Consider the following 24,775-nt stretch of genomic DNA (forward strand, 5'->3'; position numbering starts at 1 on the left):
TAATAAAAACTGTAAAAATAGAAACATTTTTATAAGACAATTCTTTATTTTCAATCGGCGGCCGCCCAATAGTCCTTCCAATCATATCGAGGTTTGTAAGAACTGTCTTTGTTGTAGGGTCTTTCATCCATTTGTTTTGTATAACGAAAAATATAGCCTAGCTGATGCAATGGATATTTGGGTATCATATATTCCATGCGTTGATTGCGTAACAATGCGCACTCAAGATACGGTTTCCACGTAGCTAGTTCAGTGCTATGACATTCTTCTGATCTGCCCACGGTATACAGGTAAAATCTCAGATCGTACCAGATGGGACGATCGTTCATTAAGGCACCTTTTGTTTCATACGTTACATTGACATACATGTTACGGCCCAGCCAATCCATAACTTTGGGCACATTGTACACAGTCGATTTCGATGCACATACTGCTGCAAATGTTCCGCTTCAATTACAATAGATTAAAAAATTATGTATTTATACTATATAGAAAAGCGGTTAATCTGCAATTTGAATACACACACGGGATAATATCGTCGAGCGGCGCGAGGCTCAATTTTGAAATTATCATTGATGCGACTACGTGCTCTGAGCGGTATATTTGATTTCATTTCATCTGTTTTCAAATTATTTGGAAATTTAGAGAATTGATCCTTGGATAGCCAAGGATACGCTGGAGTCGGACGAAAAGTTGTGCTTGCATCAATTCGTTCGCTTTGGGTTCGTGATCTCCATTCAGGTTTTTGCCAAATATTCATCTCATTTGTTGTTGTCAAGAAATCTTTCTCCATTTGTAGAAAATTGGATTTTTCCAATACACCTGTCTGCTGTTCCCATGATAACTGAAAGTACTTGCATTCTTTGGATTATATAGGTTTTCGTAATTCATAATGCTCATTGAACTTACGCTAATTATGCCAACAATAACGGCTAGTAAATCTAGTTTTACCATCAATAGAAAATTATATAATTACAAAATACGTAAAAACAGATGTGTAAAGTGTAAAGTTTGAAGTTTGAATAAAAACTTATGCGAGAAGTCAAATTTTAAAATAATTGTATGATTTTTTTTTTACAATTTTGGGAAATTGTGCAAAATGGAACGGTACTTTCTACAGTTTTGGAGCTAGAAACTACTAATTTACTGTTGATATTCTCTATTGATTTACACAAAAATAATATATGTGTATGCAAATTTGGGGCGTGGAAGCGCTTGGGACTAAATTTATTTAACATATATATTGCACATGTCAATGAACTATTGTCTTAAAAATGCAAATAAAATTAAAAATATAATACATAAAAAAATGAAATACATAAATCATAAAATACGTAAATACTCAGCAGAAATGTATTCCATAAAGGAAAGGAGAGGAAAGTCACTTGAAAGCTAAGGTCCGCTAACGTTGCACACTCTAGCTCTTCACTTAAAGTTTCCCAGTTGAGTCTGAATTCTTAACTTAGGGTGTGCGACCTGTTTTTTATTTGCTTAGTATTTTTTTTTTTTTTTGCACTGGCGGGAAGGAAATATTTTTGCCTGCTGCTACACTTTGCGTACTCAAGTAGTTTTTAATTTGAATACTTAGCACACTCTTGAACCCTGTCGGTCGGACAAGGTGAAGTTCTTTGGAGCATTTTTACAGAACCCTTTTTTTTTTTTGTTTGAGTGATTTGCATATTTGTGTGTGCGTTAAATATATTAAGAAATACCACAATTATTGTTTTTAACTTTTACTTTCTTCTTTCTACTTGCAGGCTACGCAAAAGATATTTACAGAGCTGAAAGAGGTAAGCAAAATAAATATCTTCACTTTAAAATGATTTTAATAGAGAAACAGAAAGTAAGGAAGACTTTTGATTCAATTGGCTTAATTTGTGACTATTCCAACAACTTTTCAAGACTTTAATATTGATTTTTCGTTAAAAAACTTAAATACCTCTTCCATAACTCAGCCAATGCCCTATATAAAATTGTCTTTAAATTTGCAAATACATTCGTCTCATGTCAAATTTCATGAAAATATATAAAAAATTTTATAAATTGCCTCGATCTTTTATTTAAATTAACATAATTTACAAAAGGCAAGAAAAAGTCTAGTCTACAAAAAAATGATAAAACATAAAATAGATTCACATTTCCTAATGTCTGCCAAAAATTGCACAACAACAACTTTTGTGTATGTTGCGTTTGGGTCATAAACTAGCTAAAAAAACGAATAAAAATCCGAAAGACCGCCAAATGTTAGCCGGGAAAAAACTCCAAGTACAGCTTTTTACTGCGCTCTTGGACCATTCACACGCCGGCACTTCTCTAACCAAAACTACGAGTGCTCCCCATTGTGCAATTTATTACGCGTATGTGCCGACCAAAATTCGAAAAAAAATTCTGCACAGTGCAACAGCTAAGATATAAGAATGAAAACTAGTGCAAAATTAAATGAAGTGTATTATGTTTTAAATTTATTTAAAAAAATTTATTTTTATATATTTATTTTTACATATTTATTTTTATATATTTTGTTTTTATAAAAATTAAAATATGTATATATATACTTATATATATGTTTGTTGTTATTCTGTACACATTTTTGATAATTAGTTTTTTTTTTTTTCTTATATATGCAATTTATTGTTTTTTCTATATTTTATATATATATATATAAAAATGTAGATTTTTAAGTAATATATATATTTTTTTAAATAAAAATATTTATCAAAAATATTTAGCTATAACCAGAAAGGCTTTGTTTTGGTTACACTGTGCGTGTGTTAGGGCCAACTTTGCAATCGCCTGAGTCGGTTTTAAGTCCCGCTAGTCCATGCAGGTTGCGCTGTCGACTTCTTGTCTGTCTGCTGTCTGGCTGACTGCAATGGAATGGCTTAAAGGAGTTGCTGGCGCGCATGCAAATGCTGGGCGTGGCATACACATACACTTACACTAATCTACACAAGTGTGGGTTTTTGGCTTGTGTTTGTTTTTAATACACTTTTTTTTATGTCATGCCATTTTATGATTTGGTGTCGCGTCGCCAGTTCTCTAGACTTCGAGTAGCTGCTTGATATTGGCGAAATCAATGGAGTTGTTAGCTGAAACACAAACCAGTCTGCCGGGCAAAGTCTCTACTCTCTGTCTGCCTAACCGCTGCTGGATTGGCTGCACATTGTCATTATTTATTGAAAATATAGTTTGATGAGTTTTTACTTGGTTCAGCGCGCCAAAAAGTGAACTGGCTTAACACGAGCCATGCCCACAGCCCACAGCCCTCAACTCTTAGCTTCAGCTTCAGTAACCATGCCAGAAGCAGCTGCTGTTCGTCTGGCATTTGTTGTTCCTGTCCCATTGCGGTCAATGTAATAGTTTTTGTGGGCTGCTACTGCTGAAAATTGGTTAAATCGGTAAACTTTTTTGGGCCACCCACTTGTTTTACTCAGCAAAACTATGTGGGCATTGCCCAACGGGTTCAACGAAATTGCCAGCATTTGCCTAGGTTGATTTTGTTAGTTTTTTAGGTTAGGTTTTTTAATTGATTTTTTTTTTTAAATTTTAAAATATACGTTTGCATGCCAAAAATTATAATTTTCTATAACTTTTTATGAAAAATTCGCTAAAATAAGTGAAACTATTAATCAAATATAAATAAAAATGATATATGCATACTAAAAAATAGTAAAATAATTACAATCAAAATCGTTATGTAATAAAAAATAAAAAAATAAGTAAATAAATAAATAAAAATAAATAAATAAATAATAAAGTTAGTAAATAACAAAATTAATAAATAAATAAAATTAAAATAAATAATACAAAAAATAAAAATAAATATGAAAATACGAAAAAACAAATTAAGTAAATACGAAAAAAAAAAAAACAATATATGTGAATAAATAAATATCAAAATATCAATTTTTATAGAACGGCATCACAAAAGTGGGTAGACTTGTACGGTAAACTGAATAATATTATTATACATTTGAAATGTAGTGCAAAAAATGAATTTGTGTAATATTTTATAATCAGAAAAAAAGAATTTTTTTTAATTTTGGTTTGCTACATACAAATATTGTAAGATCATTATTGCATAAGCACTTTCGCCCTTTCCAATTGAGTAGTTGTAGCACATGATATTAAGAGAGCAGCGAACCGCAAATTTTTCTGAACTGTTCCGTGATTTCGCCGTGTTATGCCTCTAAAGAAAAAAGATAGGAGAAAATATAGCTCGACGACTGCGATATATGTTGCAAAGCCGAGGCTGAAAGAGGTTTTGCCCTTTGGCAGTATCACAACAAGTTGGCCAACTGCAGCATAACCATGTCTCGCTGTGTTTATGTCTTGCTGCTGTCTTTTTGCATGGGGCAAAAAGTATCTCGACTAACGTAAAAACTGTTTCCACTGATTGCGTGGGCGTAGACGGGCAATGCTATTAACTGGTCGCGGCGGTATCATAGAGCCCGCCCCCTACTGGCCCACCACCAACTTTGAGTACCAATAGTCTGCACTTTACTCTTTTCATTCACATTTTTTTATGTTCATTTTCTCTCTGTTTTATGGTACATATATCAGTGCTTGTACTGCTTCAGGGCATACAAATTCACTTTATACTCTTCATTTTTATTTATTTATTTATTTATTTTTTTTTTTTTGCCGTCTCTCGCCTATAATCGCATCAGCCGTAGATTTGTAATATGAAGCGGAAGAAATGGTTACGGCCCTGTCACAGCCCACAGATAAATGAAAGTCATTGGGATGCAATTGCCAAAGCAATTTATTGGTATGAAGCGGTATTATAGCAACCCTAACCCGGAGCACAGACTATTGAGGTTTTCATTCTGAAAGAGGATACACATTCTCAATATTGAGTGTCCTAGACAGTATAAAAGTTGTTTTTAAAGAATTTATTTAATATACCTGAAGTTGAAACAATAAAAATTATATAGATGAGGGAGTTGGTAATAGAGAAAAAAAAAGAAAGAGAGGGAAAGAGAGAAGGAGAGAGTGAATGTAAATAAGAAAGATTGAAAGTCGAATGGCAACATGAGAGATAACAAAATAATGAGAGAGAGGATAAGAAATAATGAAAATTGGAAAAACGCATAGTAGGAAAGAGTCAGATGGCTACGATGAGAGAGAGAGAGAGAGAGAGAGAGAGAGACATGAACACATGAAGAAATAAAAAGAGAGACACAGACAGAAAAAAAGAAAGAGAGAGAGAGAGAGAGAGAGAGAGACATGAACACATGATGAAATAAAAAGAGAGACACAGACAGAAAAAAAGAAAGAGAGAGAGACATGACTATGCAAAGAGGAAAGGAAAGATAAAGAGAGACAGGTTAAGGCAGTGCCATAACTACATATAGAAAGAGAGATGACTACAGATCGTAACAGAAGCTGAATTAGAAGGCAGGCTGAAAAATGTTGACTTAAGTAAATAGCCACCGGGTAAAATAGGGGAGTAACGGAGACAGACAATCTTTTGAGAATATTATGGATTAAATTGCCTAATAGAACAGCAAGGAAAATGGGATAATCATCATGATATCAAAAAGTTGCCCAAGAGAGAAAAAGATGACCAGATGTCAGATGGTCTCAAATATTTTTATATATTTAAATGTGAAATGTGACAAAGTGAGTGTGCAAGAAAAATAAGAGTTAGGGAACTGAAACCAGAGAAGGGCTGTTCGGATATTATGTCAAACAGCTTATAAATTCTGTTCATATGATTTTTAAGCACTCAGATTATATGTTAGATGTTATCAAATATGGGTTTAAGCTTGAAGAACATTTTCTATGCAAATTGTGAAAATCTAATGTCACGCTGGAGTTTGAAATTTGGAGACTGTGCAAATGTAAGAACATCATCATTACATCAATGTTTGTCATCATGAAGCAGCAGAAATGGCAACGCAACAGCCAGGGAAAAACTTTGCGCAGCTCTAAACTGTTGTGTGTGTTTGGATGTGGGAATATATATTTGTGTGTGTGTGTGTGTGTGTGTGTGTGTGTGCCTCTCTGTGGGTGGGTGTTTATAGGTTAGAGTTTGTACTTTCAACGCCCAAACAGATTTACCCGTATCAGTGGCAAAGCAGACGTTGTGGCTAACATGAATCGGTCGATACGGGGCCTGGGGGGACGCTGATATGAAGAGCTGCCATTTAGCCACGTTTTGTTTGTCTTTAAGCGCATCTTGTGCTTCGCTTTGTCTATATAGATGGGTATATATATATATATATATATATATATATATATCTATATATACTGGAGCAATTTCCATGTACACTCTACGCTCATTTATGCTGTCTGATAGCCTTGGGGCATATTCATATCCGTTGTCTTTTTAGCTAACTGCAACGGCGACTTGAATTTGAAAATTATGCAGCACGCTGGTTACCGCTTGCTGCATGCACTCTGTTTGTTGATCAACTTGATTATTCTGGGGCCTGAGTCCTGCCACAGACTATGCAATGTTTATCCATGTCTGGAGATAAAGCAAAGTCTGTTGTCTAAGTGCATGTGTATATGTATATGTAATATATATGCAATGTATATGCAATCGCGACTAATGCTTGACTTTATTTTGCATTTATCTTCCGTTTGACCCTTTTATCATTGATTGTCCTTTTTTATGGCCTGCATCGTAGCTGAATTTCCATTGTAAGACTTTTTCTTTCTTTTCTATTCATGTTTTTTTTGTAACCATTTCTATTGAATTTTTATTTTGTTTTATTGTTGGCCGCAGTCTATTCTTATATTTACTAATTGTTTGGCATTCTACCCTTTTGCTTTTTTGTTTTCATTTTTCTAAAGTATACTGAGCTTGTTTACAATTTGTATTTTTGTAATATATTAAATTAAATAATTGTTGTAAATAAATTAAAATCAACATTAAATTAATACTATAAAAAGACTGCAATAACATTTTCGTTATTATAAATTCAAGAAACTTACTTCACACATATTTCATATTGAAATTTTAATATAATTATCATAAATTAATGTTTTAATACTATGCTGTCATATGGAATATTATCATACATCTTCTTTAATTCCATTAAAATTTGCTTAGCCACTTTTCGCTTGCAAAACTTTGGCCAGATTCATCACAAAGTTTTCTTTTCGAATTATGCATTATCATCCGGGGCTAATGACATGCAACGTAGTGCAACGTACATTGAATGCTTCAGCGGACCGAAGCAACGCGAACACGAGAAGCAAACATAACACTAAATGAAATTTCATTAAAAAATATAAAAGTAATTTAGCAAAACTGTTCAAATTTCAATTTATGCTTAATCATATTCGCAAACAAATTACTGTAAGCTTAAAAAGTAAAATAAAAAAAAAAAAATAAATAAATAAATAAATAAAAAATACAAATAAAAAAAATAAATAAATAAAAAATACAAATAAAAAAAATAAATAAATAAATAAAAATAAAAGAATAAAATACAAAACAGAAAAAATATACTTAAATACATGTAAATGCCTTTTTAAAAATTCAAGTTGGTTTTCAATTTAGTTACATATTATTTTTATTTATTTTATAATATAATTTTTTATATACATTTAATTTATATAAAAAAATCTAAAAAAAAAAAAACAATTAATTTAAAATAGATTTATGACCAGCTATTTAAAAAATATAAATTACACACTATTAATAAAAGAAATTTGTAACTTGATTTAATTTATATAGGTCAAAGGAGTATTAGTAAGTGTTTAAGAATTAAATTCATTTTACTTTTTGCAACAGTTGCACTGTTAAACAATTTTACTACGGATCTAGCATCTAAAAATAGAATTGATTCGAGCTTTTTTACGTTTTAGTCTGTCCAAAATGTTTTTAAAAATACTTTTTATGTTATATATTATTTCTTATTTATATATCTGTATCGCTGAGCTGTTTTATAATATGTAATATTATAATATTTGTAATAAATTATATTAAATGAAAAACAGGATTAATAATATATATCTAAATAATGTATGGCCAATTGAGTCGTAAATTCTGTAATTTGTATATACCTATATTTTTTTACTTAATTTGAATTCCTCTCTAGTTTATATTATATACTTTGAGCTAGCTCGAATACTTTATTACAATAATTTTTTTTCTCTTTGATAATTAAGCTGTGTACTCAAGTTTTGCGTGTGAGAGTTTCTGTTTTTGTTGTGCGTGTTGTGTGTGTGGGCGTGGCTATTGCTCGTAATGTTGCTTATATTAGCAGCTTGTGTGATAATGTTTAGGGGCAGGCAGGGTCATGCATGCCCCTGTCCCATCCCCCGAACCACCCTGTCCGATATGAGATCTTGCTTAATGAAAGCAACATAATTACCCAAGCTCAGCAATATCTTAGCTTGGGTTAATGTTGAATTGTGCGTGAAATGAGTTTGTGTTTAGAGCCGGATAGGAATTGTGAAAATGAACAAATAAGATAACAAATATTAACATTTGATCTTTTATTAGTTTTTATTCATTTATTTTTTATTTTTATTTATTTGTTATTTTTTTTATTTTAATTTTTTTTATATATTTTTTTAAATTAATTTTTTTATTATATTTTTAATTTATCAATTTTACCTGTTGTATTGTAATATGTGACAAATTTGATATATACTGTTGTATTAAAAAACAAACAAAATTTATCCATATTATGTATGGATGCACTAAATATATAATAGATATTTAATATCTGAAAAATACATAAATTTTTAAAATGTATTTATTGTTAAACTTCATGTTCATTCATTATATTTTTGTATTTTAGTTTTATTTCTTTTATTATTATTTGTCTACAAATTAGTTTTCATACGTAAATTAAACGACTATTTGATTTGCAAATTAGTTTTTTATTCATTTCATTTACTTTATTTAGGTTTTATTGTGCTTTTGCTAATTTTCTGCCACTGTTTGTTAGCCAATGCAATTTGTTTTGCAAAGCCAATGAAAATTGGAAATGAAAACGTTAACCGAAAACGTCAACCGAAAACACCCACAAAAGTCACGTTAATACTTGGCAATTTCCAATTTGTGAGTTTCGTACTCGTAAAGTTCAATTTTTATATCGCTTTTCCTGTTTGTTCTTGTTGGTTTTTTGTTTTTCTATTTTGCCTGAGAACGAGCGCAAACTGTTGTCGCGCCAAATGCAATCAAAAGCTAATAATCTATTATTCAAGAAATCCCCCTCCATTGTTTATTCTGATGTTTATACATACATATATATATTTATTTAGATATATAACAGCATAAAACATTTACAGTTAGTCGTATTGTCTCAACATTTATGTATAAAAAAAAATCAGCAATGTAAAAATAAAATTTTATTTGTTAGTATACAAATGGAATTATATATTTTCACGATAGAAAACATTTTTGATATTTATTGAAAATATTTGATAATTGTTTATTTATTTATTTTTTTTTTTAATTTGAAAAATCTAATTTTTTACTAGAAATATAACATTGATTGAATTGAGCTTATTAATTTTTGTATATATACATACATATATATTTATTTTTTTTTAATTTTTTTTTTTTTTATATAAATTAGTATTATATATTAATATTCAGGATAATAATATGGAAGACCGTATGAATAAAAATTTTACGCGTTGAATTTAAATGTATAAGACCTAGCAGAAGTTTTCTTGTAGTGCGACTGCAGCAAATTTCTCAACGCCTTTGTAAGTTGCAGAAGTGTTGCTGTTGTGGTAGAGTAGGGGCATGACAGCAGCGGGACCAGAGTAGAGGCACTCGGAGAAGGGGTCAGAATACTCAATGTGTCAGATGTAAGAGCCAAGGATTTCTTTTTAAATACACGCTCACAAATTAAAGAGAGTATATTGGCTTTGGAATAATGAGAAATTGAAAAAAATTACATATATCTATTGTCATAAATTTTATAATAACATGTTATGATATATATCGTATGTATACCATTTACCTCTATACCTGTCTCAATTCTGAACGAGTATGAATCAGTCAATATGACATCGTTTTGTTGGATATTTATTTTCTTTTTCAATACCTTTCATTCAGTATTCTTGTTGTAGCTTTACTCTTTGTCATTTCTCGACGACGACGACGACGACGGGTATGAATCGTTTGCTGCCAGTTGTGACAACAACTGAAATTGGAAAAAACGAACGAAATGAAGTCTGAAACATGAAATAAAGATGAAGCGACTGTGTCGAACAGTTGAATCAGCCGAGCCGCCACCAGAATTGAGATATGACAATATGTTAGGGGAGCACTGCTTGGGGTTTTTTTTTAGTTTTTCTTCATCTTCATCTCTCCCCTTTTCATTTTTGTTTTCAGTAAGCGTCTAGGAGGAATTAAAATTTGTTTGTCTGTTTGAATTGGAAGTTTTCGATATGCGGATTTTTGTTTTCTCATATGCGCAGCAGCAAAGCTATTACACTGTGCGAAAATTAAATGTACATATATATTATTAGCTACGGTGAATATCTATCAAGGAGAAATATTAATAGAGTACTATTAAAAATATTTAATATTCTTAGTATTGATAAATTTTTTTAATTAAATATTTTTATTATTGTTATTATTTTTTTATTATTATTATTTTTAGTTTTGTTTCTTAGTTCGTTTTTATTTACAAAAATTTTCATTGTTTTTTATCTATTCTGTATTCTATTTTTATAATTAGGTGGTATTTTCATTATTATTATTTTATATTTTATTAACCTACTTTTTTAATTGTCTTAATTTTGAACTTTTTTTTTGTTTGTATCCTGTATATATTTTGTATATTGTATATATTTTGTATATTGTATATATTTTGTATATTGTATATATTTTGTATATTGTATATTTTTCTAAGAAGTTCAGTTTGAATATTTTTGTTTATCTAATAATTTTACAATTATATTTTTTTTGTCACACTAATTATTGTTTCTAATATATTTGCGTTTGTTTCAATTTCGTCAATTGCTTGCAGTGCAGTCAGTGCAGACGCAGTAAGTCATTTTTATGACTTATCTCCTGCTGTGCCGTTGTCTTTAGCTTGTCTGCTGCCAGGGGCCTACTGTTGCTGTTGCAGTCGACTATTTGTCTCCTTCAAATCGTAATCATTTAAATTGATTTTTCTTGTCTATGACGTCGTTCAACCTTCCAATCAACTCAAAGCCATTGAGCCAGGCTCTCGCTCGCTCTCATTCTGTCTCCTTGGTTCGTCTTAATTGATGAATTTCTGCCTGTTGACTGCTGCTGCAGCTGGTTGATAGCTATCTTAGCCAATCTATCTACGCTCGCCCACACAACAGCAGCAGCAGCATCTACGTTTTATGCCGGCTCTATTTCTAAAATTTCTTATCTTCTATTTTTGCTTCTTCGTTATTCTTTTGTTTTTATTTCTTTCTCTCTTTTTTTTTTTTTATTAGCAATTGACCCAAACTTGTCCTTCAGTTTGTGGCCATTGAACTTTGACTTGGTCGTTAAATCGAGTCGTGTCGAGTGAAAGATGCGAATAAGTGCGTACATTACCTGCAGAAATTTTGCTCAATTTTGAGTTGCAGCAGATTTAAAGCAATTACCTAAATAAAAATCATTATTAGTATTGCATGTTACACAAGGCGAAGAGAGCAGAAAGGAGAAGGTTTGTTTGGCCTGATTGCCCTCGAGCCCTCTATAATTGAGATGAATGCAATTGCATATAAAATTCATATGAATTACTTGAGAGAGTCTGGCTCTCCGACTGCTTCGTATGGCACACACAGCCACACACTCTCACATACACAGCTGCGAGTCTGTTTGCATTTTCGGTTAACCCTAACCGGTTTGTGCCGTTGCAATTGAGCCCAAATGACTCATAAACAGACTGAGCAGGCCAGAGCTCCAAGTGAAGTAATAACAGGGTGGACCACTTCCTTTGAGTATGAGGATTGTTGTTCTTACACATTTAGAGAACAAAATTTATAAATACATTTGCTTTTAATTTAATTTATTTGAATTATTCATATCTCCAAGACATTGTTAAAATAGTTTAAATTTAGACATCTTAATTTTAAAATGTTTTTAAATTACTATTAAATATTATAAATATATATATATAATGTAATTAATAAAATAATATAACATTTTAATTTTATTTTGTAAACCGCTGAAATATTACAAAGACAAAATTATAATCTTGAATTCCCTTTGATCATTAATAAGGTCCACTCTAAAATTGAAGCTGCATTGGGCTTGGGCTACAGTTCAAACAACGTCAGCTGCATATGATTAGAAGCAGCTTCATATATGTACATACATACATATATTTCTAGATGTACACATATATATATACGTATGTATGTGTGTAAGTATAGAAAGAGTGTGTGTGTGTATATATATAGAAAAATGCGTGATATTTATGTATGACAAATCGAAATGACATTTGAAACATGTGTCAAGTTCCACTGCACTTGGCTTGCCTACGGTTCAGTCCGAACTCGAGTGTCCCATGCATATGTGTGGCATATGTCTTCTACATACAAAAGGCAGTGTGTGTGTGAGCATTGTGAAATTGCGGACTGTGCTGTGTGTGCCGTCGCATGGCCAGCATTTAGCTTCCTTTTGGCAGCTGAGCGCAGCTGAGGCCACTCATGAAACGTGTTTGTTGATAAACACGACCATGAATCATTTCGCCCACTCCCCTCTTCCTAGAATCCGCTCCTCCTCAACGCTTTTGTTTCGCTTGATTTGCATGTACAGATGTATGCATGTAAGTATGTATGTATATTTGTTGGCTCGTATGTATAAATGTTTATGTTCTACACTACTCTGCTTACAGTGAGTCGTGTTTCTTCTTGTTGCTCTTTTTATGATTTGTTTGTGATTTTCACGCCTCGTTTGCGCCTGTTCGCTTTTGAGCTTTGCTTCACCGAAGCACATACATACGCACACATTCGAACACAAACACAAACGCCCATGCACTTGCTCGCTCTCTAATTTGTGCTCGTGCCATACGCTCTCAGCTCTTGCTCACGCTCTCACTTAAGCTGTTACTCACACTCTTATGCTATTACTCCCACTCCCACTCGCTTCTTACCCACGCGTTTACTCTCTCCCGTTCTGGTGCTTTCTCCTTCATTTCTTGTTTATTTTATATATTTATTTTTTTTTTTTGCATGCTTTGGCTTGTTGCTTGGCCACTCGATTTGCCTACACGTTCTATCACACCACTCTTGTTGTTGTTCTTGCTGCTGTTGGTACTCGGACCTGGCCCAGCGGCATGTTTTGCTGATAAACACGCATGAAATTCATAAATTCATGGCGCGTGGAATTAGCTTGCATGTTTCGTCTTCCTCTCCTCTTCAACTCCTTGTTCCTTAAGCTGTTGAAATTTATCACCATTTTGGAGGCACATTTGTTAAAATTAATCGGAAATGTTGCGAAATACTATATTAAAATAGTTCTAGGAGAAGACAATATTTTTACACCGCAAACTTTCATTCTTATCGTTGAGCATTTTGTGTGCAATAATATCAAACTTGACTTGAGGCTTTTCTAGAAGACAACATGTTACAATTTTCGGTTTTACATTTGATGGCATTTAATGGCATTTTATCAAATGCAATTAATCGTAATTGCGCGTTTTGTAAACACCCACACACACACACACAAGCATCCATATGCTAGGTGTAAGCAGAAGTTATAGGCCCAGACATACACATCCACAAACACACATGCACATATTCGCTCACTCCCGTTTGCTCCCGAATATATTTCCTCCAACTCTTTTGCTCTCTTCTCTTCACATAGCAGCACACTTAAAGCGACCCCAGCGGAAAAAGAATAAGTTGCCGCTCGTCTGGCACATTAACATTTTACAATTTCACGTACAAAGCAACGTGACAAATGTCTAAAAAAAAAGTAACAAAATTACACTTAAATGGGAAAAGCAAAAAACACAAAAAAAAAAAAAAAAAAAAGAGCAAAAAAGAAGTGCAGATGGCTGCAGCGAATATAAAATACTCTATGTATATATTTAGTTGTTGAAAATAATAATAATAAAATTAAATGTAAATAGTAAAACAGTTAATTTGCATAAACTAATATAATATAATATAAAATAATACATAACTAAAATTACTAAAATAATAAATAAAAATTGATTCGCTTTAGTTACATATTTCCCAGCATAATATAGTGTCCATAGTTAGGGTATAATAATCAGAAATGTTAAACGCCTACAGAAAACAGCACTCAACTCAACTGAAGGGAAGAATAGAAGAAAGAGAGAATGTGCAACGGGAATTGGAACGGCAACGGACTTGCTCGCACATCAAACAATATATGGAAAGTAAAAATTGTTGCATCCCTGCCCACTTACTCCTCTCTTGCACTCTCTCTCCTTTGCTGTGTGCTTGAGAGTGTGTGTGTGCGTGTGAGTGTGTTTGTGCTTTATGAGGTCAATTACCTGTCATTTGCATGAGTGACAGTCGCACAGGGCGGTGGTTGTGGCTGCAGATAGAGGTAGAGGCACACGGGTGGGTGGTCTTGTTTGATAGGGTGTCAGTTACCAGTTACTTGGTCTTTGCTGCTCTTCTTCTTCCACTCTTTTTTCAGTGTTTTCTTTCACACGCCCCCTCCCTGCTCAGTTGCATAAATCGCAGCCGGCACTGAACCTTAAACGAAGGTCATCAACGTCAACTTCATTTGGATTGCTTTTTTTTCTGCATTACCTTTTGATCTTGTTGTTGTTTTTGTATTCTTTTTTTTTTACTTTTTGCCTGACAAGCTTTCTGTGCTGGCCAGGCAATGAACTCGATTAATTACGGCCTTTGACATGTGCTTTTAATTTGCTTCTTCTTCGTCTTTTTAAGTGTTAATCAGTTCAAATGTCAAACTGCGAACTGATACGAATTTTAGATTTGCTTAAATCAAATTTAGTCTAGAATTGTATCCAGAGCCTAGATAATCTTCTAAATGAGTGAAAGTCATTTGTTAAGTCATAAGTTGTTATATATTATTTACTTAGCTAATTAACTGCAAAATGTGTAATCAGAAACCTTTTTTCTAATCTCACAGAGATAAAAATGCGTGTTCTATTTTTAGAATGCACAACTAAACCTTGTACTTTTTTATATCTTAGTAATTAAGTAGTATGTATTTGCTATGGAAAGTGTTGCATATATTCTAAAAAAAAAAAGAAATTGTTTTACAAATATGTGTATTATTTTTTGTTTTTGTTTCGTATGAATGTTTTGATAATTAGGAGGAATATTTTTTTAAATAAAACATATTGTGTTTAATGTTCATATAAAAAAAAATTTTTTTCTTTCAATTTTTTTTGTGCATATATTTATATTGTGTTTAAAAGCTATGTATATTCAAAAAATTTTTATAAATATATTTATATATATTTTTCATAATTTTTAATAATATGTTAATATTTAAAAATTCAATTTAATATATGCTTTATTTCCAAATTATGACATTTAGCTTAAAGCAAGTTTATTTTTCTTTATACAGCGTTTAGACTTATTTTATGTCTGTCTGCAGCTGAGATATCATATTTACATAAAATTTAATTTGAACATTGTTTGATATATATTAAAAAATTGAATTCTAAAAATGTATTACATATATTTGCACTTGGTTCTGTAATTAGATTGTGATTTCATAGCAGCGACCGGCTGGCTTTGGTTTTATTGATATCAGCACACATGCATACATACACATGCACATCCAAGAGCCTAAGAACCGCACACATATACACACATACATGCATTTCGTGCACGTCTCTCAGAGCTCATAAAATTGATAAGAAATCCCCATGCACCAACCAGTTGCTAATGAAATTTCTAAAAGGGGCTATACAAAAAATACTAGAATAATAAAAAACATGGATATTAAATACATGTGCATATTTTTATCAGCTATGATCGAATTTTAGATGCCCTATATACAAATTATATTCATATTAAAAAATTACAAAATCTTGTCTCGTCAGGCTTATTATATTAAGAATATCGTTTCATATACCAAAATTTATAAATCAATAGCAAATAGCTCTAACTAATATAGTTTAAATCTTTGATATATGTAAATAAATATAATAAATATATGTTTATTATCATTGTATATATAGATAAAGAAATAGATCAATAAGTTAACTTAATTTCTTGTTCTTAACAGAACAATATATATATTTTTAAAACTATTTTTTCATTCATGGACATAGAAATTTATTGAAAAGAAAATAATTTTGAAAATTATGAACAAGTGTCAAGAGTAGAAAAAGTCATAAGCCTCAACTACCCACAAGTCCGTGGAATTTAATCTATTATTTATGCTTTTGCCTCAATCATATCAACCTGCCACACACAGGGAATAATACAAAATGAAAACGAACAAAAGCCCCTAAAAGTCGGATAGAAATAAAAAAAACCTAGATGCTTTATAGAAATACAAGAGCAACAACGGCCAAGGCAAAAGCAATGAAATCAAATAGAAATGACAGCAAAAGAGAACAAGAAAAATAAAAAAGAATATAGATGAATGAAACAAAATAAAATCAAATAAAAGCAGAGCGAGGCAAAACGCAGCAGACAGAGCGAAGAATGCAAAATGAACTTTTGAGAAAGGCAACGTGGCAATGGAACAAAAGTGCAAGCGAGATGCAAGACGAGACTCAATGCAGCTCGACTGGACTCCGCACGACTCCACTCGCCTCGACTGGACTCGACCAATTTTGGACGCAGCACGTAGCTGAATTACTCCCTCACTCCCAAAGCTTCACATATTCAACTGCGATCCCATGCCTCCCAGCTGCCCACTCCGGCGCTCGTAATGCTCCCACTCTGCCCACTAATGGAAGTCAAGCGGCTGTGGGGGATTCCATGCTGGACGCTCTGGCACATTAACATGTTGAGCAGGTTGTTTCAGTATATGTACATATATATGTATTATATATATATATATATATCAATATGCGTGAGTGTGTGTATATGTACGTACACACCGGAAGTTAAGTACAGCAGCTGTCCAGTGCACAGTGGTTCGAGATTGATGTGCAAGCAAACTTTAGGCCCTAATGTGCTCTAAAAAATGAATAGAATTAATATTAGCTTAGATTGTGTTGATTATATTTCATAAACAAATGAATAATTAAGTCCAGCCATTAAATTTACTGTTTTTTTTTTTTTTTTTTTTTTGTGTCAAATTGTTTTTATTTTTATCTTATATTAAATAGCTAAAGTATATAATATTGTTATTATATAATATAATAGAAATTTGCATTTTAAAATAATTAATTATATTTCTCATAATTATTTTATCAATTTATTTTTTCAAATATTTACGACATTGATTTTCATTTATAAAAATGTCCAATGTAATGTCAAAATTTGGCTCCACTGTGCGCACGCAGTTCAGCTACAAGCTGAGCGTTGGGGCCGCTGTACGTTCTTTGAATGTCCTGTGCTTCGCTAATGCACACGCACAATGCACAATTCACAATGGACGTGCACTATTCACAATGCGCAATGCACAATTCGGAATGCAGTTGCAATCGCCATGGCCATGGCCAATGCTATTTCAGTTGCAGTTGCATTTAGTGCAGTTGCAGTAGCCGCTGCCGATGCCGTTGCCGTTCCCATTGAAGTAAATGAAATGCAGCAGAGAGCGTCGCCATTTTGTTGGGCCGTGGCACAGCTTGTGCCGTAGTCCGGTTATGGCCACGTAGCGCAATCAGCAGCTGCCGCTCCCAACGGCAGGCAACAGCAGCGTTAACTAGCACACACACACATACACATGCATACATATATATCACTGGAGTTTTGAGTTTAGTTGACTTGGTTCAGGTAATGGGGGGGGCAGCTAAGCTGGCAACTGCTGGCACGTCCTAGTACCCAGTCCTGTTCCGCTTTGGCTCCTGCTGACTGCTGTTAGCTGCTGCCAGCTAACTGACATTTGCGGTCGCGCATGGCTTTAATTACCAGGTTGATGCAACATTTGGTTAAATGGCCGCTGCTGCCCAAGACACGCATATGATTGCACCTGTACAGGTACGTGAGCGTGACTAGGCGCCAGCCGCCAGGTGGGCGAGCTGGGAGAGTTGTGTGGTACAGATGGGCGGGGCACTAGGCTGTGCGACAGCTGCCCAATGCCCAATGCCCTGCAAATGACATTTGTAAAAACATCGCTACAGTCAAAATTCCTGCATGTGATGACAATTTGCTAACTCTTAAACAAATCGATTTTTGAAACAGAAATTTAAGCGATATGTTAAAATTTTCACTTATTTAATTATTAAATTATGCATACATATTATTTATATATGTATATATAAAATTAGTTTATACACAAATATAAATTTGTGTCAAGTATAAATATAAATTTATGTCATGCATAAATATAAATTTTTAATTTTAAAAATTGTTTTAAAGAAAAAAGTTTTTGTAATAATTTAATTTGTATTTTATAATGAAAATTTAAATTGCAATTTAGTTTTGTTTTTATAATTTAACTATATTTAAATTTTTAATTTATTAAAACCAGGTATTTACTAATATTTGTAAAAAAAAAAAATGTATATAATTTTGTTTCTTTATTTTTTATTTTTTTTTTTATATTTAAAAATATAATACTTAAATACTTATTATATTAAAGACATATAAGCTACATATTATTTAAAATTAAATTCCTTATATATATTTCAAAGATTTAATCCATTAAATATGAATTATTCAAAATACAAATTAAAACGATTTTTGTTGAATTTATTTCATTGAAAAATGCCAGTTAATATTCATTTTTTCATGTAGTTATAACAAAGAGTGAATTAAATTGAAATTGAAATATTCACTTTTTCATTTAATTTAATTTAATTCATTTTTGTTGCCTTGTTTTCAATTTTTATACCAAAAAGTATTTCTTTAAAAGATAGAAATATATACAATAACTGGTTTATTATTAATTATGTTCAATTTCAATTTAATTCATATTCATTCAGCTTGTTTATCACTTCTCTCTGATTTTATCAATATAATACGAATATTTCGTTAAATAAGAAATATATCTATATATCTCAATTGCTCATTATTATGTGAAATTTTCGTTGCTTGCCCTGTGCTTAATTTGTTATGGCACCCATATAATTTCTCATTTGTTATGCTAATCCATGGTCCAGCATCACAATTTAAGCCACTTACACAACCAGACTTGACTGACACCAAATAGTTAGTTGGCCAAGGGCTATTATGACGCATTGCTAGCACCGCTAATACCCATTGCTCCAATTATTTTAAACTTATTACAAGCAGATTCAGCGCAGATTACAAGCAGTGAGAGAGATGGTAAAGGGTGTGTAGAGGAAGGTGGAGGGGAAGGTGGCGTAGAGGGGGAGATTTGGTAAGGGTGTTTGCTTGACAGCTTGAGGGGCGCTAATTTATGCAACTGCAACAACAAAGCCACACTATATTATCCAAGCTGTGTGGGCTAATTTGTTTATAATTTTCATAATTCAACGTGTGCGAGGGGCGTAACTTCCTTTCCTTCCTGTGTGTGCCGTGGCTCTGCTCAGTGTGTGTGTGTGTGTTTTGGCCACTGGCAACAGCTCGCACAACCACGCGCTCGCGTGTGTCAGTGTGTTGGAAACTTGGCTCGGGCATGGTCCAACACTTGGCAACGTGACACAAATAGATTCTAGCCTTGGCAACACACGAGCTCCACATAAAGTCGGCCATGAATATTGAATTCAAGGGAACTAAAGAAGAATCAAAATACGTTTTTGCCTTATGCTAAATACTTTTGCTATTTAATATTGAATAACATATTATAAATACAAACTTTTTTATTTTAAAAAATTTTTTTTTTTATAATCTATGTGTTACAGTAATACGATTAATAATAAGTGAGAGTGCGTTAAACTAGACTAGAGGTTATACAGAATTTGTTGTTGTTGGATCTACTTTAAAAATTCAAGCATACTCTTGTAAAGTTTAAATATGAAGAAAAATAGAAGCACTTACCTTATTTACTTATTTATGCCCATACTTTTCACACTCTAAAGTCTTAATTTGGCCTGATACATTTTTAGAAAACTTTTACCAAATCTAAAGTTCTACTCCGCCATATTATACATATTGCATTATCATTACAACTTTTAGTCATCTTTTGCCTATTATAGCCATAGTAATTTTTTTTTTGTGAAACCTATAGGATGCAAACAGCTTTCAATTATTTATAGTACGTTAATTGCCACTACCTGGGCCTCTGGTTGCTCTGCCTGTCTCTGGCTGTGCAGACAATGGGCCCAGACAACATAAAACCTTAATCAAATATACTTAACTGCCTATTCTAATGTTTGTTTTCTGCTACATTTTCTCTTTACAGGTGAGTTGTCATCATTTTGCCGACCCCCCACCACACAGACGACTGCCTATGGATAAAAATGAACTTGTATTTTATATATATGTGTATATATATATGTGTATAAAAAAAAAAAAGAAAGCAAAATAGGAGTAAAAGATACGAGAATTATGAGCCTGAATGTTTGGTAGACTCGACGTTAACATTTTGCTATTATTATCAAGGACAACACAGGCGACAGTCAGTTGGCTGCCTGGACTGGGCTGGACTGGGCTGGGCTGGTCGGGGCTGTTATGAGCTGTTCTAGTCTCGTCTGGTCTGGTCTGTTCTGCCTGTGTGTCTGCTCCCACTGTCTTCCCGTTTTGGCTACATAAATAATCATGCAATTGTGGGCACGCCCCTCATTCCTCCACTCCCTCATCATCTACCTCATTTTATGTTTTCTGTTTCCTTTTATAATTTGAAATTAAATGATGCATTTTGCATTTAATGATGTTAAATATTTTTGTGTTTGGCAAGCGCATCCTCTTTACCAGCCACGCCCACATAAATTATGCAGGTAGCATAAATATACATGTAATATAAAACGAATGCCGTCATTTATTCCCGGCATCTATTCGCATATGCTTAAAGCTCTTGTTCGTCCCCCCCTTCAATTTTGAGCCACTTGACCTTTTCCGTTTGGCTTTTCTACATGAAACACACAACGAGTTTTGCGTTAATGTGCCGACCTCAAAGGATAATTGGGAAATTTGTTGGTTATTCTCGGTTTAATTTTGTGCTCGGGGTTCACGCTGACATTTAATGCGCAATTATCATAAACCCAACGAATCTAATTGCACACTTGAAGGCGTTGTTCATTGCTTGTATAATAATATAAAGGCGAAAACAATTTTAGGTAAGTGCAAGTTAAATACAATTTGACCTAAAGTGAGAAAATTTCAATGAAGCAATAAACACAATTAACCTTTTTGAGATACACTTAAATGGCCAACAAATATATTATTTATTGTGCTACAACAATATTAAAATTAAAAGGTTAGATGTTAAGTAAAGTTAAATTCAAAATAAAATAAAATTTTAAAATAATTAAATCTCAGGATAAAATTGAAATTTGGTTTATTAAACAATTTGTTCGGGCATTCTGATTTCGTTCTATTTGTTTTTATTGCTTGCTCTTTTTTATTTTCTCTCGAAAAAATAATCTCTGTGAAGTACTACGCACTCATACAAACTATTAAATTTGCTTTTGAAACAATTTATATAGTTGATAAAAGTCAGATAAGACTCATTTTTATTTTTAAATTCGCTTTGATGGAATTGCGGAACAGCGCCATCTGTTGTGCGCACTACAAACCATACTTCAAATGCTTAACCCATTGAGTACCCACGCATTATGCTATATCAAATTCTTTTTCCCTCTCCATTTTTTGCCCTTTTTTTCCATTTCTATTCGGCTTTGTCAGTTTGCATGCATTTTCGTGCGAAATGTTGGAAAAAATATGACAACATGACATCCATATCCGGTAACAGGATATCACACACACATATACACACAAGCAAACTCGCGCACACAAATATTTCGCTATCACACACACACACGCGTGAGCTGAGTTTTGCTGCAGCTATTTGAAAGATATTTATATCGCCGTTTTCCCTTTTGGAAAGGCATTTCCATTTAACATTTCTTTGCAAATGGCAAAAATATTTGAAACCAGGTAAAATACGGCAAATACCTTTTGTGTCAGCTCTGAAAGTCACAAAATTTCATATGAGATCCAACGCTACGCATATACTTTGTTGCATACGTATCATAAAAAGCTGTAGCTGTCAGGATTGGGTTTGAATTTTGAACACAACATACATAAAAATTATATAAAAAATGCAGGGATTTGCTTTCTTTAAAGATAATAATGTTATAACTATGGTTATTTTAATATTTAATGCCAACTGAAAATACATTTACTATAGGTTATTATATTGTGGTATTTTTCGATAGTGAAATTTTATTTAACTAACCTAATGGGAATTTAACAAATTGTTACGCTACTCCCGGTAATTAGCATGTTATATGTTTTAATTTATTATGCTTACAATGCATTATCTATAAAAAATGACTATATTTTTTTTATTTTTTAAGCTTTTTTTCATTTGTTTTATTTAAAATACTTTCAATGCTTCAAAAAATTCCGACACGCTTTGCTTTGTTCTCATATGTTCAAAGTTTTACTAGCCTGCATAAGCTCTCTCTCTCTCTCTCTCTCTCTCTCTCTCTCTCTCTCTCTCTCTCTTGCTCGTATAAAAGCTTGTAAATCCTGGAAGCGTGCACCAGTGTTAGTTAATAATACAAATTTCAAAAGTTTCATAACAACACGAAAATCGACCAGTACGCAGAGTAATAGAAAAATATAGAATTACAAGTAAGACAGGCTCACAAATAGTCTATAAATGAAATTTTAATAAGAATTCTCTTCTATTGAAGCAAATACAAAATTGGCTTTGCAGGATATTACAAAATATGAGAGCTTGAAAAATGCTAAGCTCGTACGCGGCCCATTTGGCTGTCACTTCTTTTATTATTGGCAGTTTCAGAGCAAAAATTTAATAATTCATATTTTTGCAACGTGTAATTTCCGCTCATTTGATATATCAACGGCGGACGGCTGGTTCAAGTTTTCCCATTTTTTCTGCATCATCGTTATATACCCAGTAGTAATAGGCAATGTTGTATAGTATACAAAAATTTATAAGTAAATTTTAAATAATATATTGTTTAATTATATTGATAAAAATATATTATTATTTCTTATCTACAAGTAGAAGTAATTATAATAGTGGGATTATTATTGTATTAATTTATGAATATTATTTAATACGAATATTGAATTAAAAAATATGTTTGAATATTAAAAAAAATATTTTGTTTGAAAAAAAAAATAATAATAATAATAATGTTAAAAAAAGAAAATAAGAACACAAATATAATATTAAATATTAAAAACTTTTTTTTTTTTATTTATAAATATGTTCAACATATATTTAAATATATATAATTATTTAAAAACATGAAAGAAAACTCTTTTTTATTGAATATAAAATATATGAATATTAAAGAGTATAGAAATATTAAAAAGTACATATATAAAATTGATAAGATAAAATTTTAAAATAATTATATAAAAATTAATTTTATGCAGGTTATAAAAATATCACTTCGAATGATTTTTTATATTATGCGCAAGCACTGCCTATTTACATTATCTCTTTCGTATTATAGGGTATCTCGCTATCGATCTAATGCATTTCTGCGGCTACCCTCTAACAAATGCAAACACAAGCAACGCAACGGCATACGTGCCTGTTTCTATGTTCCGCTATTTATGCCAGTATGTGTGCGCGCTTGTTAGTGTGTGTGCGTGTGTATTTTTTATTTGAATTGAAACGAAATAATATTTACTACTCAGTCGCTGAAGAGTGAAGTGCAACAGCAGCAACGGCAGCGGCCGAAACATGCAATGCGCGCTTGACGCTCCACAAATAATCCAGGCCCCATCACCCACTGCCACGCCTCCCCCGTACACCGCTCCACCCATGCTCCCTGAACGCCCGCTGCCAGTCACAGTGGCTGCAAATCAAAAAGGATAAACTGTGCTTTAGCTAACATGGCAAATGGCATAGCCTGTATCTGCATCTGTATCTGTGTGCGTGGGGATGAGTGTGTGTGTGTGTGAAGGGGAGCTATTGAGGTGGAGCGGTGGGCGTGTAGCTAGCTGGATTTTTAGCCAGTGCGATTCAACATGATTATGAATTCGTTGCGAAAATGCAAACTTCCGCCATTGAGTTGTGAGTTTGCAAGCAGACCCGTTGCCGTTTGCGCTTTGATTTCCAGTTTTGCGAATAGTCCGGATACTACTCGTATAGGGTCTGTGTTCTCTGCAGTTATAGTGAGAGAAAGAGAGAGAGAGAGACCGCATAGGGTGGGTAGTTGGGGCTATGTTGATATTGGACCAGCCCTGAATGCGTTGAACTTTTGTGCAAAGTGCAATTGCATTTTATTTTATGTGCCTCGGCTGTACTCTATGCTTTTTATTTCCAATTTTATATGCGCCTATTTTTTCCTCTCCTCTTATTTTGATTCTTCCTCTTTTTTTTTTTGCATAGTGCAAACCAAGCGAGCGCCCTTTGCCCACATCTGAGGGCTGTGTGTGTGCTACGAGTCAATTGAGGCATATAAACTATGTTAAGGGTCTTGTGCCAGTTGAAATTCGTAATAAAAGTAGAGAGGTGTTCTTTTTTAATTGCAAGAAATGTACGCGGGAAAAACCTTAAAAGAAGTATTAAAATATTAAATAATTCTATTTTATTGAAATTTAATAAAATGAAATTACAATTGCATAAAATTTTATTTTTATGAATATTCTTGCAATTTAATAATCAAAAATTTTGTCCACAAATCATGTT

At 32.6% G+C, this 24,775-nt stretch overlaps 2 protein-coding genes across 7 annotated transcripts in view; one reads left to right on the forward strand and one right to left on the reverse strand.

The window, feature by feature from the left end:
- The window catches only part of LOC6576994 (disintegrin and metalloproteinase domain-containing protein 10), a 148,985-nt gene that overhangs the window by 22,166 nt on the left and 102,044 nt on the right, over nt 1-24,775 (forward strand). For all 4 annotated transcript variants that reach the window (XM_032729093.2, XM_032729092.2, XM_032729090.2 and 1 more), the window contains exon 3: nt 1,758-1,790. In XM_032729093.2, coding sequence (XP_032584984.1) covers nt 1,758-1,790 — 33 coding nt within the window. The remainder of the gene's footprint in view (nt 1-1,757; nt 1,791-24,775) is intronic.
- LOC26528173 lies at nt 23-1,114 on the reverse strand. 3 transcript variants are annotated; one of them, XM_032729096.2, is made up of 3 exons: nt 910-1,114; nt 527-853; nt 23-447 (listed from the first exon to the last, which is right to left on the reverse strand). In XM_032729096.2, exons 2-3 carry the CDS (start codon nt 571-573, stop codon nt 51-53), a joined length of 444 nt encoding a protein of 147 aa, XP_032584987.1. In that variant the 5' UTR covers nt 574-853; nt 910-1,114; the 3' UTR covers nt 23-50. The 3 variants fall into 3 exon arrangements, with proteins under 3 accessions (XP_032584987.1, XP_032584986.1, XP_043864725.1); XM_032729095.2 differs by having other exon boundaries at nt 525-844; nt 910-1,088; XM_044008790.1 differs by having other exon boundaries at nt 525-861; nt 910-1,088.

The sequence above is a fragment of the Drosophila mojavensis genome, unplaced genomic scaffold, assembly GCF_018153725.1.
Source record: "Drosophila mojavensis isolate 15081-1352.22 unplaced genomic scaffold, ASM1815372v1 contig_36, whole genome shotgun sequence".
Taxonomy (NCBI): domain Eukaryota; kingdom Metazoa; phylum Arthropoda; class Insecta; order Diptera; family Drosophilidae; genus Drosophila; species Drosophila mojavensis.

What these genes read in the sequence shown, in the direction of transcription:
- LOC26528173 (XM_032729095.2), bottom strand. Translation starts at nt 954, where the DNA reads ATGGTAAAACTAGATTTACTAGCCGTTATTGTTGGCATAATTAGC. An exon ending in TTATTGTTGGCATAATTAGC is followed by an intron (nt 845 to 909) that starts GTAAGTTCAATG and finishes AAGTACTTTCAG; the next exon opens with TTATCATGGGAACAGCAGAC. An exon ending in GCTCGACGATATTATCCCGT is followed by an intron (nt 448 to 524) that starts GTGTGTATTCAA and finishes TTGTAATTGAAG; the next exon opens with CGGAACATTTGCAGCAGTAT.